This window comes from Colias eurytheme, chromosome 17, assembly GCF_061535395.1.
Source record: "Colias eurytheme isolate Ceu_HAF_F1 chromosome 17, ilColEury1 Martin Lab GWU primary, whole genome shotgun sequence".
NCBI classification, from domain to species: Eukaryota; Metazoa; Arthropoda; class Insecta; order Lepidoptera; family Pieridae; genus Colias; species Colias eurytheme.
In genome coordinates this window covers 9,189,463-9,205,665 of record NC_142996.1, presented here as the reverse complement: position 1 = coordinate 9,205,665, position 16,203 = coordinate 9,189,463, and the positions used below count along the sequence as shown (strand labels likewise).

The 16,203-nt window shown below is 32.9% G+C and overlaps 1 protein-coding gene across 1 annotated transcript; it reads right to left on the bottom strand.

Moving 5' to 3' along the window:
- Nucleotides 1–14: 14 nt before the first annotated feature.
- On the bottom strand, nucleotides 15–14,707 carry LOC149901405 (fatty-acid amide hydrolase 2-like). Its single transcript, XM_090111703.1, has 12 exons — nucleotides 14,572–14,707; nucleotides 10,174–10,415; nucleotides 8,942–9,065; nucleotides 8,291–8,462; nucleotides 7,646–7,770; nucleotides 6,444–6,533; nucleotides 3,970–4,118; nucleotides 3,590–3,672; nucleotides 3,114–3,291; nucleotides 2,488–2,610; nucleotides 1,905–2,042; nucleotides 15–250 (listed from the first exon to the last, which is right to left on the bottom strand). Exons 2-12 carry the CDS (start codon nucleotides 10,396–10,398, stop codon nucleotides 107–109), a joined length of 1,551 nt encoding a protein of 516 aa, XP_089967829.1. The 5' UTR covers nucleotides 10,399–10,415; nucleotides 14,572–14,707; the 3' UTR covers nucleotides 15–106.
- Between the last annotated feature and the right edge of the window lie 1,496 nt (nucleotides 14,708–16,203).

Below are 16,203 nucleotides of genomic sequence, written 5' to 3'. Positions count from 1 at the left end.
AAAAAAAACAAACATCATTTTCAGTATTTTTATTGAAACTTATTCTTAACATAAAAATAAGATAAAAATGGATAAAAAACAATATTAACAACCTTTTCTATTTAAACTATTTAACATTACAAGGCATGATAGCCCCGCCGAATTCTTTCTCTAAATATTTAGCAACCGCAATGCAGAGAGCGTCGTTGTATCGCGTGGAAAGCACTTGGAGACCAAGTGGAAGACCACTGCTGTTCGTGCCTATTGGTACCTGAAATAATAAACATGGGCATTATATTTTTTATACTTTCCAGAAAAAAATGATAAATTTTGTTTTTTTTAGTTTCGGCACTGCATGCATTCATTGTGAACTCAGAGTTCAAGATCACGCGACCGTAAAAAAAATTGTTATTCATTAATATTTATTATCATTCATTTGCATAATATTATTTATGAGATAAGATTAGTATATTACCTATACGAAAAGTAAAGTTTATTTACACTGCTTTGAAAGCGTGATTGCAAGAGTAAAAAATTTTAAATCTTAATGTAATACTAGCGACCCGCCCCGGCTTCGCACGGGTGCAATGCTGATACTAAATACACTACAGAAAAACTGTGAACGTTGTACATATTATATAAAAACATAGCGTCCCGCTCCGGCTTCGCACGGGTATAAATAGATAGCCGGGCGGCCGGCCTGTAGCGCTGCAAACGCTACGTCCCGCAATTTTTAAATCTGTAATATCTTCGAAAATATTGACTTAAATCATACGGTGTAAAGGGCCATATAGATCTATATTAAATGAACAATGTATTCAAGGTATTTAATTGGTTAAGGATTAATGCTGTATTGGTTAAAATTGCATCGAAAATTAGCCATTATTTGTCGTAAAAAGTAAATGACAAAAAAAAGTTATTGTGGGTTATCCATAAGAGATAGACATATACCATCGCGGACTTTTCTGTAGACATTTTCAATGTGTATAATACTTAGTACATTATTTTTATAAAACTCGTAGGGTTCAGCCTGCGTTTGCAATTTAATCGGAAAAAATGTAATTTTTTACGACATCACATTAGAAACCTCAAAAATAACAGTACTTCTCCACTATTTAATGGATGTTATTATACATATAAACCTTCCTCTTGAATCACTCTATCTATTAAAAAAAACCGCATCAAAATCCGTTGCGTAGTTTCAAAGATTTAAGCGTACAAAGGGACATAGGGACAGGGAAAGCGACTTTGTTTTATACTATGTAGTGATAGTGATCTACTATTCTAATATCTAATATATATTATAAAGGCGAAAGTTTGTAAGGATGTATGGATGTATGGATGTTTGTTACTCTTTAACGTAAAAACAACTGAACCGATTACAATGAAATTTAGCACACATATAGAGGGTAACTTGGATTAACACATAGGATAGGTTTTATCCCGGAAATCCTACGGGAACGGGAACTATGCGGGTTTTCCTTTGAAAACGCGGGCGAAGGCGCGGGCGGAAATCTAATTTTTATATAGGTAAGGATAACAGATCGAGATACATGGCGAAGAACTGTTGACGCCCTTTGCCCCACCTAGGGGCCTTAGGATATTAAACATAAGGATAACATTATTTAATGTTAACTAATGACTTCATTAATCAAGTTTATTGAAGCCTTCTCTAGACGCGTTGAGAGCAAAATTTCAAGGTCTCGTCATAGCCTTTATGCGTCGTACCGTCACGTCATGGAGTAAGGCGACGATTTTGGTATCATTGAATCTTGCCAAAGAAGTTTCACTTCTGACACGTGTGCTCGGCACACTCGTTCTTTTTTTTAAATCGGGCCAGTAAGTTTGGAGCCTATCCAATTCAAACAATCAAATCTTTCCTCTTTATAATATTTAAGATTAATAATAATTATTAAATTATTTACCTGAGTAGCAGGACACTTCAGTACGTTAACAATGCCAAAGAAGCCGAAGTTAAAAGGTCTCAAGAAACACGAGTAGTGGTAGGGAGTCGCTTGTGGTGCACTCGGTAATAGTAGGACTCCATTGTCGCCTAATTTTTGCTAGAAATATAAAAAAAATATATATAAATAAAACGTGTTAAAGTAAGTAAAAGATCCAAGTACTGTAACTTGTTGATGTTGTAAATTTAGAATGTAAATAAATTGGTACTGTATCTTAATCATGGTAAGTTTGAAATCGTTACATTCAACAAATTGACGTGTTGTCCATTCAATTAAATGTCGTCATTCAATGAATGGACTAGTCATTCAATCTAATAGCAGATTAAACCAGATTACGGCATAGCTATTACCATTTGTCATTTGATATTAAAAAAGAATACCGCACATCATTGTAGAAATAACATATCAAAAATAGTTATAAGACATGTTGTTACGAATAGTCAATCATACAATTTATCTTTTCACTATATGTAAAATAACTAGCCCTTAGCATTTATATTTGACGGTCTAACATATTTTCTTCCACTTATAAAACTATACTTACAGCTAAGTCATCTTTCATGTTTTGCGTGATCTCTTCCGCCCATTTGCTATTCGGTAGAGGTAAGTATCTTAATTCTATGAAACGAATTATTAAGAACAGACAGTGTTTGCTCATTCCGATCATCTGAAAAGTAGAATGATATTAGTTATTACATAATTAGCTGTATAAATAGCAAAAATTAATCGTCGAAATGTTTGAGCACGCATAACTTTAAACGGTAATTTATTAAAAAGTAAAAAAAATATTAATTCCTAGAAAAATTATCTTAATTTTAAGCTATTGCATAGCTTCTATCGCGGGCCTTGAGCGCGGGGACCGAATTCAGAAATTCCGTAACGAAAAAAACCTCACGCTCCCCACGGGGACGGGCGTGGAGGTGTGGCTTGAAGGCATAGCATGCAATAGCTTTACCGCGGCAGTCCCCGAGTGCCACACGTTTTTTTTTATTATAACTGATTTTCCTAGATCGGTTTCAGCTTAAAGGATAGGAAAGCCCGTGTGTTGGAAAAAGCAATCCGATTCTAAGAAAAGCAATGTGTACATTTAAAAATACTGATGAGATCCAACTTATGAATATGTACCTACTGTGTACATTATTTTTTATTTCAGTTAAAGATTTTTTGTACCTTTTTCGCTAATTCAATAAAACCGCTAGGCTCTTTATCACTATTACTGGCTAAAGTAAAATAATTCTCCGGCTCCTTGTCCATCCAGTAACTCCACAATCTATACATGTGGTTGAAACCCTCATGGCGGTATGGAAGTACTTCTATATTTAGTTTCTCTTTCATGTTTTTGGTTACCCTGTAAATATGCAATTTATGGTAAAAATTTAATTTACAAAAAGATCTTTTTAACTTTGACGATTCGAAAAAAAACTTAGATTTTTTAATAGTTTGAGAAACGCTGCTTATTCTACGAATATAGACCATAGATTAAAGAGTAGAGCGATTTTTGTAATTGATTTTGATTTTGATTATCTCGAATGGAGCGCAAATAAAAAGAAAAATTACGCATTTAAAGTTCTTTTTTTTAATTCAATAATGCATAGAAATGCTTTTAATGTAACTTTAATTTAATAAGATTTCTTATTTCTAAATACCTGTTCATAACGTCCTTCATTTCAGGCCTCAGTGGGCTCATTAGGCAATCATTACTAGACTCCAAGTAGTAAAACTTTAATTTCTGTGAAAAATAACAAAAACGTGTGAGAAAAAAAGACACTGGACTGTTTAAAAACTTCATAAATCTTATTCTTAGTCAGGTATTCCAAAGGTATTTCCAATCAATTAATTATCTTTTCGATGAAACCCCTTGAGAAAAACGCATGTTTATACCATAGTTTAAGTTACGTCAATGTCAAATTTTGGCGCGTTTTTCCAACGGCCAACAGATGCTTAATCAATAAACACTAAACAGTATTTACCATAGATAGCTTTTATAACTACATACTTCTACTGTCTGTCTGTATGTTTGTATTACCTGAACATCCACATCAGCATCTAGTTTCAATTCATGTGCTCTATTCCCCGCGATAACCTTAGTGAGTGGAGCCAAATCTTCTGCATGCTTGGTGACGAAGCCGAGACAGAACATTGTGTCGTCTGAATGGGTTTCGCGGAAGAAGATTCCTGTTTATGAAGCAGTTTAATAATTAAATAAATTTTCAGTGATGAACATATTTCTAAAATAAATTCTTTGTCGCTCGTTCCGCGCTCTCGCTTGCACTTCAAGCCTCACATGGAACGCCTCAGAGCGAGGTAACGCCGCATGAGTCATGTTTTTTCGTGCGTGCAGCCGGCTCTATCGAATTATAAGACGTTGTCACGTCAAAAAGAGCGTGTGTGTCAAGCACATGTGTCACATTGATACCAAAATCGTCGCCTTATCTACTTCATGACGCGATCTTGAAATTTTACTCTCAACGCGTCTAAATAAGTTTCACTTCCGACGCGTCAGTGCTCGACACACACGCTCTTTTTTTAATAGATAGACCTTCAAGAGGAAGGTTTTAGTATATAATTTATTAGGTTTTAGACAAAGCAGGCGAAGGCCGAAGCCGCGGGCGGAAAGCTAGTAAAATAATGGTAAAATATAATGTGTATAACTACTACAAACATGAAATAATAACAATAAGTAACAGAATCGTCGTCGTCAAAAAATATTATAATTATGTGCTAAAAATTTCCACTTGACGTATAGACCGGGAGATACTGACACAAAATTTCGAGTCATTTGTAACAGGATGGCGGTTCTACAGGGGTCTTAGTACGCAATGACAAAAAGAAAAACGATGGCGTGAACGCTGGTACCGGCGGCTTAGTCGCGTGGGCGTTAGTCGAACTCGTCGGAAAATAGCGAAAGTCAAACGATTTGTAACAGTATGGCACTTATTTTTCCTGTAAGTTTGAGGATCAACAAATATAAATACAAAATTTCAAAGATCTATGTGTTGGAAATCTTCACTTATATAAATTAATAATAAATTAAGTTTTCAAGTATGACAGCACTTTTTCCCCCTACTAGAAGTATGGCAAATATAATAATGGTCACATTTTATCAAATACTCTCCAAAAATCCAAATGCAATACTGGTACAAAAAGTTTGGCGAAATAAAAATTTTTTGCAGATTTTCGGCGGTATGGCGACCATTTGGAATCGTCCGAAAAGTATGGCATGGCGATTTTCGTAAATGGCTGCACGACGATAGTTACCTGTGCAAAAGTTAGCCTGGTACAAATGGTTGAATGATTGTTTTATTTAAATCAACACATTCGCGTCAGTATGGCGGGTTGTAAGTCACACCGGAAAAGTATGGCATGACACTACCGCCTACTACTTTTTTAAGGGCTATCGGTAAATTCTAAAATTTTTGTGTTACAAATCGTTTGACTTTCGCTATTTTTCCGACGAGTTCGACAAACGCCCACGCGACTAAGCCACCGGTACCAGCGTTCACACCATCATTTTTCTTTTTGTCATTGCGTACTAAGACCCCAGTAGAACCGCCATCCTTGTTACAAATGACTCGAAATTTTGTGTCAGTATCTCCCGGTCTAGTAGTACACTTATTGTTATTTAATGTGAAACAAAAACTTACAGCAGTTTTTTGTATTTTATTTTGTTCAACAATCTCCAAATTAATGTAATTTGGGCGTTGGCATCTGTGCCACAGCTTTTTTAAGCTTTTATAGGTGCCATCGTTCATAAGTTTTTTGTATCTGTGTTTTTATTGTTCCAAATAAAGAATTTTGAATTTTTGAATTTTGAATTTATTGTTTAAAGTTATTTGCTACTAGTCATTATTGAAGTGAATCTTCTTTATCTATCGGGGTTGGACTTTAGTGTCCGTTACGCGCCTTCTTTTTCTTATCCCTACCACGCGTGATTCGACGTATTTCTGTAAAGTTGCATATAGTAAATTATTTTTTGAAAAATAAGGTCATAAAGAACTTTCACTTCTTACGTGTGTACACTAGTAGTTAATACACGCACACATTTTTATTCTGTGCCTATAGGTAGTACCTACATAACATGGGCTTCATTATGAGTGATTATGAGCTCATTGTATTTTCTATAGAAAAAACAAAACACACTTCGCAATCAGTTAATTATATTCGCAATATAAATACACGAAGCACAGAGTAGTTCCATATATAGCTTTTTTATAAAAAAATATTTGTCCAGAAAAAGATGTAACAAATTATTATTACATCATACATTTCCTTTCCCATCAGGTTGCCTGGTAGAGATTGCTGCTTAGCAATAAGGCCGCCTCTTGTACAAACTATGCCTTCCTTTTGTATTTTAATGTTATTTTTGTCCTAATTTTGTTTGTGCAATAAAGTGTTATAAATAAATAAATATTAATGAGGATTATGACGAAAATTATTACGAAAATGACAACATTTATTCGCAAATTATTTACCTACGATATATTTAATAAAATCTCTTACCTTTAGAGCTAGTAACACCAGCTGTAGGGTGGTGTCCAAATATACCACAATACATAGCTGGCATGCGAGTGGACCCGCCTATATCTGAACCTGCACAAATTTATAAAAAAAATCGTGTTATTTGCACCATTTCAATTCAAAAAAGATTGAATTAGATTTTTTTTATTTAAAACTGTTAAAATTTGAAAAACTACAAGAATAATACTACCCGGGCTAAGCAGATAGGTAGTTTATTTTGTTTTTATTTTAATTATTTTGTAATCCTAATAATCCTACTAATCCTATTCTACTAAAACCTACTAATATTATAAATGCGAAAGTTTGTGAGGATGTGTGTGTGTTTGTTACTCTTTCACGCAAATACTACTAAACCGATTACAATGTTTAACACACATATATAGAGAGTAACTTGGATTAACACATAGGATAGGTTTTATCCCGGAAATCCTACGGAAATCATGCGGGTTTTCCGTTGAAAACGCGGGCGAAGCCGCGGGCGGAAATCTAGTCCATAATAATTCAGGGACAAGGATATGGGACAAGGTAAAGGTTTGTTTTCATAATTAGGTATCACATGTAGAAATTACATAAAGTACAAGGTTATACTTACCTATATTATAGGTCGTAAATTTTGAATAATTAAGTTTTATTATAACTACCAGTTTCTATAAATAAATATAAAAAAATGTATAATACATAATATAACGATTTATCGAAAAAAAGCTGTGTGAACACGTCATTGCAAAAAGATATTTTTTGCATTTGCGTGTTAATTTTACAATACAATTCATAATTATTGCAATTGCTTGGCTAAGTATAATTACAACAAATATACCTATACGATTACGTATCGTATATATATTTGTTGTAATTAAATAAGTGACAATTGACAAAAAGCAACTCAGATACAGGGATGCATTCATAAGTCCGAGAGGCCCGGATTTAAGCGGGATAATATTTTAGGAGTTGCAAAGTTAAAAGTGCAAAATATAACTACAATCTACATTGAAATCACAGCGGTAATTTTTAAAACATCGTTTTTATTTATTAATTTATTGAAAAATACCAATTTTGAACTCATATACCTACAGATTTGAGATTGGTAAATAACTAACATAAACCAAAAAAAAAAAGCTCCTAGAAAGGCATCAAATAAATCCAAGAATATTTTAAAACATCAAATTAACATAAAAATAACTTACAAAGACTAATCGGTGTAGCGTAAGACGCAGTGAGAGAGGCCTCCGCGCCACTGGAGCCCCCGGGGCTTCGCCCTGTGTGCTGCGGGTTTTTGGTCATACCGTACACTGGGTTACGGGTTTCTTGCCTGGAGAGGAATTATGTATGTTAATAAAGGCTTAAGTAAGAGGCTAGGCTTTTAATTTATAACCTTATTATGCATGAATAATAAATATATGGAAAACGAGATGTCTCAACTTAAACATGAAATAAAATTATTTTCTCAAGAAAAATGTAGCTTTCGTTTAGTTACGGAGTTTTCTAAATTGGTAAACATACCTATAAGTATGTTGTAAATAAACAATATAAACACAATTTTATCTAATCAGTCATCGATTATCATTATCAGTTCTAAATATTATTTTAGTTTAGCAGAACCAACCAAATATTATACAGTGCCTTCACGCGAATTAATACGAAATATCATTCCACACTACAAACTCAAACAAACCGATTCGGAAAGCAGTATCTATGGAGAAGAACCGGCAAGATTTGCCGCAAGAAACTCCATAGACCTATAGTTGCTATTTTAAAATCATGTCAATATTACAAGTTGTAAAACATGTCAAGTAAAAGTTATTCTACCAATTTCTATTATCTGGACTTACCATATAAGTAGTTCAGGTAGATTGCTAGTAGCCACAGGTATAGCCCCAGCTTCCTTCAACACAAGGATCCCATCACTATCTTCAGTGGCGATATCATTGCGGCGTGACCACAGACCCAGCGTGATAGGCATGCCTTTCATGGCTTGACTCTCTTTTGTTGTGAATGGTACACCTTTTGTAAATAATAATAAAAGTGTTTTTGTTACTGATGAAAGATTGAAATTGGATTAAAAGGCCGACTTTAATAAGGCCATATGAATATAAAAAACATTGATCATGGGGGATTCGAACCCGCGTCTTTGCTTTTCTGGGGTGACGCGTGACCACTCGTGATCCCGCTAGAGCAATCGAATTATTTATACTCTTTTGGTTTTGGATATTTCTATCCAAATCATCCAAAAAATTTTTATAAAGCATTTGAATGCTATAAAATTAGATTTCAAAATTCAAAGGTAAAGCAAAAACTCGGGAACTACTAAATAGTTAATAACGTAGTTACTACATATTAAGTAATGTGTAGTTCATGGCAAAATAATTGTGCCCTTAGGGTCAAAAACGATTATTTTACGATCAAAATTTACGAAAACGATTAATTTTCTAAGGCATAATTTCTTCATAATCAAAAGCACAATAGCAAAATAATAATCTTACCTAGGAAAGGTTTCTTGGCCATCTCCTCCGAGAGGCCAGCGGCGATCTGCCGGTCTACCTCTCTTGCTTCCTCTAGCGCAGCTTCATACCTTTCTGCTGTTATCGCATTTATTATAGGATTTACCTGCGAAACCAATATTTAATTAGTTTTATAAATTATTACCCTCTGTAATAGTTATTCTTTGGTCTTATTAAGCCGGCTACTCACGTACCTGCCGCAGGGGCAATATTAAAACAATCTCGGTTGCACGGCGGACGGAGCAATTTCAGTTGTTCTTTAAATTGCCCCTGCTTACTTATACACGTCACATTGATTGAGCCAATTAAGGGTGCAATTCCAATATTGGCCCTGCTGCAGGTAGGTGAATAGCCGGTTTTACTTTTTGATATAAATTCATCTTAACGGGCCCTCTTCTCAATGGGCAGTGTTGGGCGAGCAGAGGCAATCACGATAGTGTAGAGGGCCTAAAGTATGATCGGCCGTCATTGTAGATGTTTATTAATAATCGCCGTAATGGCGCAAACATTGACGAGCATTTGCTGGGCCAACGCTGCCATGACTAGGACCCATTATGTTGTATTGCAATTGATTATTAAAACAACATCAACATAGTAACTATTACTGCTATTAACATTATAGTAACTGTACTGGTTGATAGATTTATAGAAGTTTGGCGATTTCAATAAAAATTCTACATTGACAATAATTATAGAATGTTCGCTCCTGAGTATATTATAATCTTATTTGTTTACGATAGGGCCTGAGGTTTCTACTTTCTAGTAGGACCCCTAACATTTAGATTGCTCGTAACTATAGCTGTATTTATGCTAATATTGTTTAATTTATTTTTACTTCTAATTTTATGATCAAATTCTATTTAATAACTTGTAGTTTTAGAACGGCAAAATAGTGATAAGTAGTAAAAAATATTTTTTTTGTCTATTCTAAAGAAATTGAATATTTGTGTGAAAGTGAAAGTCGCACAGTGGTTGTTGTAAACGCTCTATGGTCTACACTTGATAGAGATTGTTCGAGTTTTTTGGTCTTGTTTTGACGTTTTTTAAGAAAGCGATAATTTACGCACAGTAATAGAAATTGTACTGAGATTACTCAGGTTTTAATTTCATAAAATTAAAACATAAATTGATAAAAAATCTTGAAAAGCCTTTAAACAAATTATCTTCTCAAATATAATAGATCTGTTTCTTTTAATTATTATAATTTAACATACCAATTGAATTCGTTCAATAACTGCTTTCACCAAGTCTTCAGATTTCAATTCTTTATTTTTTATCTTCCTCGCTAACGATACTGCACTGTTCGCTAATATAGCATGTTCTTCGCTCAAATCTGGCATTGTTTTCTTTTTACATTCCCAATATAATGAAAATATAAAGTCTATCACACTATCTAGGAACAGTCGGAAGTAAAAACATATGTTACTGCAGACCGACATGTTGAAAAACTGTGTCTCTGAAACAAAATTTTAAATTACTTACTTAATTACCAGTTATTATTGTCAATCGCTAGCAATGCTACAATAGTCAGTTATGAAAAATATATTAGTATTTTATCAATATAAAATAGTCACGAATTCATTTTGTATTAAAACGATTGTATGACTTTTCTTTTCATGAGCTCAAGTAAATAGCAATACATCAAAACAAATATTAGGTATAGGGAGGACCAATAAAAAATTTTTTGGTACGATTTGACAAATTTTTCATTTTTTTTTAAACTACCTAGTTAGGTAACCGCCACCATTACCGCTTTGAAAAATTGTTTCACCAAATAATGAAAATCATCGTCGTGTAACTTAAAACCATAGCTTAACACATACTAGTAGGTATTCAATATTCATGTAGGTATTTTTATTTTCAAAAAAATTGCGATTAACTTATTATTTCACGTACGAAAACCAACCGATATGATAATAAATAATGTTCAAGTCTAAAAATTAATAGTAGGTAGGTACCTACTACCTACCCACTCACAATTAAAAAGTAAAAACTCCGCGATGGTACTAAATCACTCTACCTAATATTTTAACAGTTTTCGTTTAAAATTTCGGTGAAATTGGTATCAGGATTATATTTTATCCTTCTCCAATTAATTTATTTGATAAATAAGATTGATATTACATTTAACAAACGTAATGTAAATTATTAAGGTTAATATATGAAAATAAACAAATTAACTACGTGAAGAAAAAACGGGCTTATAAAACAGGTCTAATTAACACTGATCATGATCTTAGTCCAAGGCAATCTAGTTCTATTTTGTAGCATAAATAATAATAATAATTTTTTCTTACAATTTTTCTGAATATATTGTCTATATTTTACATATAATTGAGAATTATAAAATTTCAATTACCTACGTATATTTCAACATTTTTTTGACCATTTTCCCACGTATGAAATACGAAGTAACTTTGTAAGTACGTCATCGTTTAATTTATCTCATTTTAAAATAAAAAAGGTACCTACTTAAGTAAGTATAAAAATTAAGTACAGGAATATGTACTAAGTATAAAACCCATTTCAAGTCATCAAAATCTTTCCAGACAGGGGACTGATAATAATATCTTGTTATTACTGGCCGTTCCCACGAGTTGTTTTTATAACATTAGTTAATGTGCTAGGCCGGCTCTTCGTAATTAATTAAAATAATAATTATATTACATATTTACGTAGTAGCAGCTGTACTAGTTACATATTATTCTGTGGTAGTAGGTAATCTGTGACAATATTATGGAGAGCGCGTGTAGGTTTCGTATCATTTTGTAAAGTGTGTAGTAAAACCACAGACTAATAATAATATACTACGTATACAAAAACACATAATATTACAAGTACCTATGTACCTTTTATAAATAAGATGACAGTATTTACAAATCAATATGCCAATATTGTTCTTGACTCTTATAAATACACTATTTTAAATAAACATAGGTAGACCGTACACTAATGTTTACCTAATCAGTAGGTAATTTATGAGGTTTTTCTCAGACAATTTCTCTAATGTTTTGTCATTATAGGTAAGTCATTTATGGCCGATTTTAACACGCAAGATTTTGTAAGTCGGGCTTCGTAATGCAGGTCAATGAACTACCTTACATTGCTTAACTGTTAACATAAAGTAGAATAGCATTAGGTAATATAGCAATTATTGTTTTCATATATTTTTTTAAATATTGACTTTTTTTGACTTTGTTGTGTTACAACACGCCTAAATTGGCTTCATCTGTATGTGTGTATATGTATATGTAACTGATTCCATAAGGCTCGATTTTGACCCACTTTAAACGGACAGATACAGACAGATAGGTAGATACATCAAGAATCGGTGACAATACAATAATTTCAGACCTTTATCTTACGTATGTTTTTTTTACTGTTATATCGTTTATAGGTACTAAATATTCAATGAGGTAATCTGGCTAATTACGCAAATGTGCATAGCAAAAAAGTTAAAATCCTATTTTTTTTTCGAACGAGGCGCCAAGTAATTGTTTACGAAGTAATATTACAAATACTTTTTCATCAAAAAAAAAAAATTAAGTAAGGATAAACCATCGTCGCATCGTTTCAATAAAAAAATAAACAGTGATCACTGTTTATTTTTTTATTGTATCATTTCAAGTGTACGATTTATTATAGTCGAGCCAATTTAATAGGCAAAATTTGACGTAGATATCAATTTTATCTTCCAAGAGAGGTAACCTGCTTTAAAACATCGATTAAAGTAAATTAATCGATACGGACTTGAAACATTTGTCAATCGAACTTGAAACACATGTTGATTTTTAAATTCATCCAACGAATCCCTGACCCAGTAATATACTTTCTTTCGTAAATTCAGGGAGCAAAATAAGACAAGTATATTAATACATTATTAAAAAAACACAACGCATTTATTAAGATACGGTGGTTTATATTCACAAGTAATCAATGCATTCGATTCTAGACGTCAGATTTCGATTTTTAGAGTAACATCTCTGGTATTTAAAAAGAAAAAAGGTTTATTGACACAAAATTGTAGCGACGTCAGTTCTTCAATTCAGAAATTGTTTATTATGTTGTAAATGGTTTATCAGTCAAATCAAATCTTAAAATTACTTGTATTGGTCATTATTATTATTATTATAAATATGTATGTAATCGTAATTGAAAAAAGGGAAATATCATGTTATTCAATGTCGCCGTTACTAGGTTACGTTGTTGAATTTTGTTGAATCGTAGGAAAGTCAAAACTGTATAGACCGGGAGATACTGACACAAAATTTCGAGTCATTTGTAACAAGGATGGCGGTTCTACAGGGGTCTTAGTACGCAATGACAAAAAGAAAAATGATGGTGTGAACGCTGGTACCGGTGGCTTAGTCGCGTGGGCGTTTGTCGAACTCGTCGGAAAAATAGCGAAAGTCAAACGATTTGTAACACAAAAATTTTAGAATTTACCGATAGCCCATAAAAAAATAGTAGGCGGTAGTGTCATGCCATACTTTTCCGGTGTGACTTACAGCCCGCCATACCGAAGCGAATGTGTTGATTTAAATAAAACAATCATTCAACCATTTGTACCAGGCTAACTTTTGCACAGGTAACTATCGTCGTGCAGCCATTTACGAAAATCGCCATGCCATACTTTTCGGACGATTCCAAATGGTCGCCATACCGCCGAAAATCTGCAAAAAATTTTTATTTCGCCAAACCTTTTGTACCAGTATTGCATTTGGATTTTTGGTGAGTATTTGATAAAATGTGACGCTTATTATATTTGCCATACTTCTAGTAGGGGGAAAAAGTGCTGTCATACTTGAAAACTTAATTTATTATTAATTTATATAAGTGAAGATTTCCAACACATAGATCTTTGAAATTTTGTATTTATATTTGTTGATCCTCAAACTTACAGGAAAAATAAGTGCCATACTGTTACAAATCGTTTGACTTTCGCTATTTTCCGACGAGTTCGACTAACGCCCACGCGACTAAGCCGCCGGTACCAGCGTTCACGCCATCGTTTTTCTTTTTGTCATTGCGTACTAAGACCCCTGTAGAACCGCCATCCTGTTACAAATGACTCGAAATTTTGTGTCAGTATCTCCCGGTCTAGTAGGTACTTACATTGAATATTTTTAAAAGAATAATTTGAGCCAATAATATAGATTTAGAATTTTTGTCTATTTGTCTGTTTATTCGTTTGTATGTAAGAAATGAGAAAGCCCATAAGATAGGTTTTATCCTGAAAATCCCACCGGAACGGGAACTATGCGGGTTTTTCTTTGACTACGTTGGCGAAGCCGTTATATCAATCTTATCAGTTAAATAATACACTCAGAATTTAAAAAAATAATGTATTACAAATTAGTTATTGGATTTTATAAATTATTTATTACACTAGTTAGAAAAACAACAATTCGTGTTAAATAAACGAAGTGTGAATATCCGGTTATACACTTAACATAATCAGATGGTAATTATAAAACCTATCATTGTTTATCACAAAATAATTGCTTTATTAAGATTTTCTCAGAGCTCACGCATAAAATTACTGCAATTGTTTTTTTTTAAACTTTAAAAGAAAATCTTCAATCATGTTTTGTAAAAAAATATTTACTTACTTATAGGTCAACATAAAACACTAAAATATTATAATTTTAAACACATGTAACACCAACGCACGACGCATAGAGACTGGTACCGAAATATTGCCTACTCCGAGCCGGCCGCGGCACTATGAATACATTTACATGATGAATATATTTTATTTAATGGTCCAAGCACGATAACGTCAATGTGGATTGTAAACAACTGAAACTTAATAGGCTCTTTTTTACCCCTGGTCACTCCCGCCCACTTGGCGTTTTTAGGGCTCCGTAGCAAAAAATTCTCACCCTAGTTACTCATGTCTGTCCATATTATGTCATATTATATATTAGGACTAACGTATATCACCATCTTTATCAATGAGAGGTGTCTAGCTGTATTTGCCACACTTATCAATTTTTAATTATTACGAAAAAAGCATCGAGAAAATAGGCACTTCCCTTAGTTACTTGAGAAGTAAAAAGTGAAAATAACTTTCCCCTCGACAATCGACATCCGAAATTATTGTATAGATTGTACACCTACCTAGTAAAATAATAGGATCGAAGGTGGCCATAGGTGGCCCTTTTTTTAGAGGTATGTTTAGATATAAACCTTTACTGCATGTGTTGCAACACGTACTTCGGTACTTGACCAGTTTCATACAATTTTTGTGTTCACCCCGAAATACTCATGATTAACAACGAAATTAAATTATATCTACTCAACGAATAAAAAAATAATAAGCATAGAATTAGGTACGCGACGTATTTAAGGCAAATACGGCGCTTCCTTAATAAATGAAAATAATAACGTAATTAATTACTTATGATTTCTCATAAAAACGCGTAGATACTAAATTAACTACCTATTAGTTGTCGTTCATAATCATTTTTTAAATGTTAATATCTAAGAATTATTAGATGAATATGTAGTAAGTAATTATTAATATCTTGACTTGAACCTCACCTTGCTGCAATCACTAAACCATACGATTATATTTATTTAGATTAGCTATCTTTATAGTTAAACACTAAGGTTAAACATTAGCAGATTTGATCTATTAGATATCCCAATTAATTATGGGCCTTCCAGATTACAAATTGAGATTATTTAAAAAAAAGATGACACTAAAATATCCCAGTTTATATACCATAAGTTTTATACTGTGACATTACCCCATTTAGGCAAGGTCAGGGCTCGGGGAGAAGTGACCACGATTTATAAAATATATAATACATATTACTTCATGGATAGTGGATACCCTTTTAATTTATGTCATATCTAGTCTAATCTTAGAGCAGTTAATGCTCTAAGGGTCTAATAAGGTACATTTTTATTATACGAGCAGACATTAAATTTGATTTCTTACAATTTGCCGTCACGCTTTTCTGTTCACATGTTTTAATCAGGCACTGGCAAATTCTACGCTTTCTGATTCCAATTTTATTGTTTAAACCTGAAATAAAAGGTATTAATATTATTACCCAAAAACCAGTTACAAAGTAAAAGTAATTATCGGCTTCAAAAGAAAAAAAAACAAAATCTACATTTCTGTTGAAGTTAATATATTATTATCGTGGAAAGTATAAAGCACCAAAAATTGTATATACGTACATTTACTTGTTGAATTTCCAAATTCCAACTCACGCGTATTAATAATTGTT

What these genes read in the sequence shown, in the direction of transcription:
- LOC149901405 (XM_090111703.1), bottom strand. Translation starts at nt 10,398, where the DNA reads ATGTCGGTCTGCAGTAACATATGTTTTTACTTCCGACTGTTCCTAGAT. An exon ending in CTACCTGAACTACTTATATG is followed by an intron (nt 7,771 to 8,290) that starts GTAAGTCCAGAT and finishes ATTCCTCTCCAG; the next exon opens with GCAAGAAACCCGTAACCCAG. An exon ending in TGGTGTTACTAGCTCTAAAG is followed by an intron (nt 4,119 to 6,443) that starts GTAAGAGATTTT and finishes CTTCATAAACAG; the next exon opens with GAATCTTCTTCCGCGAAACC.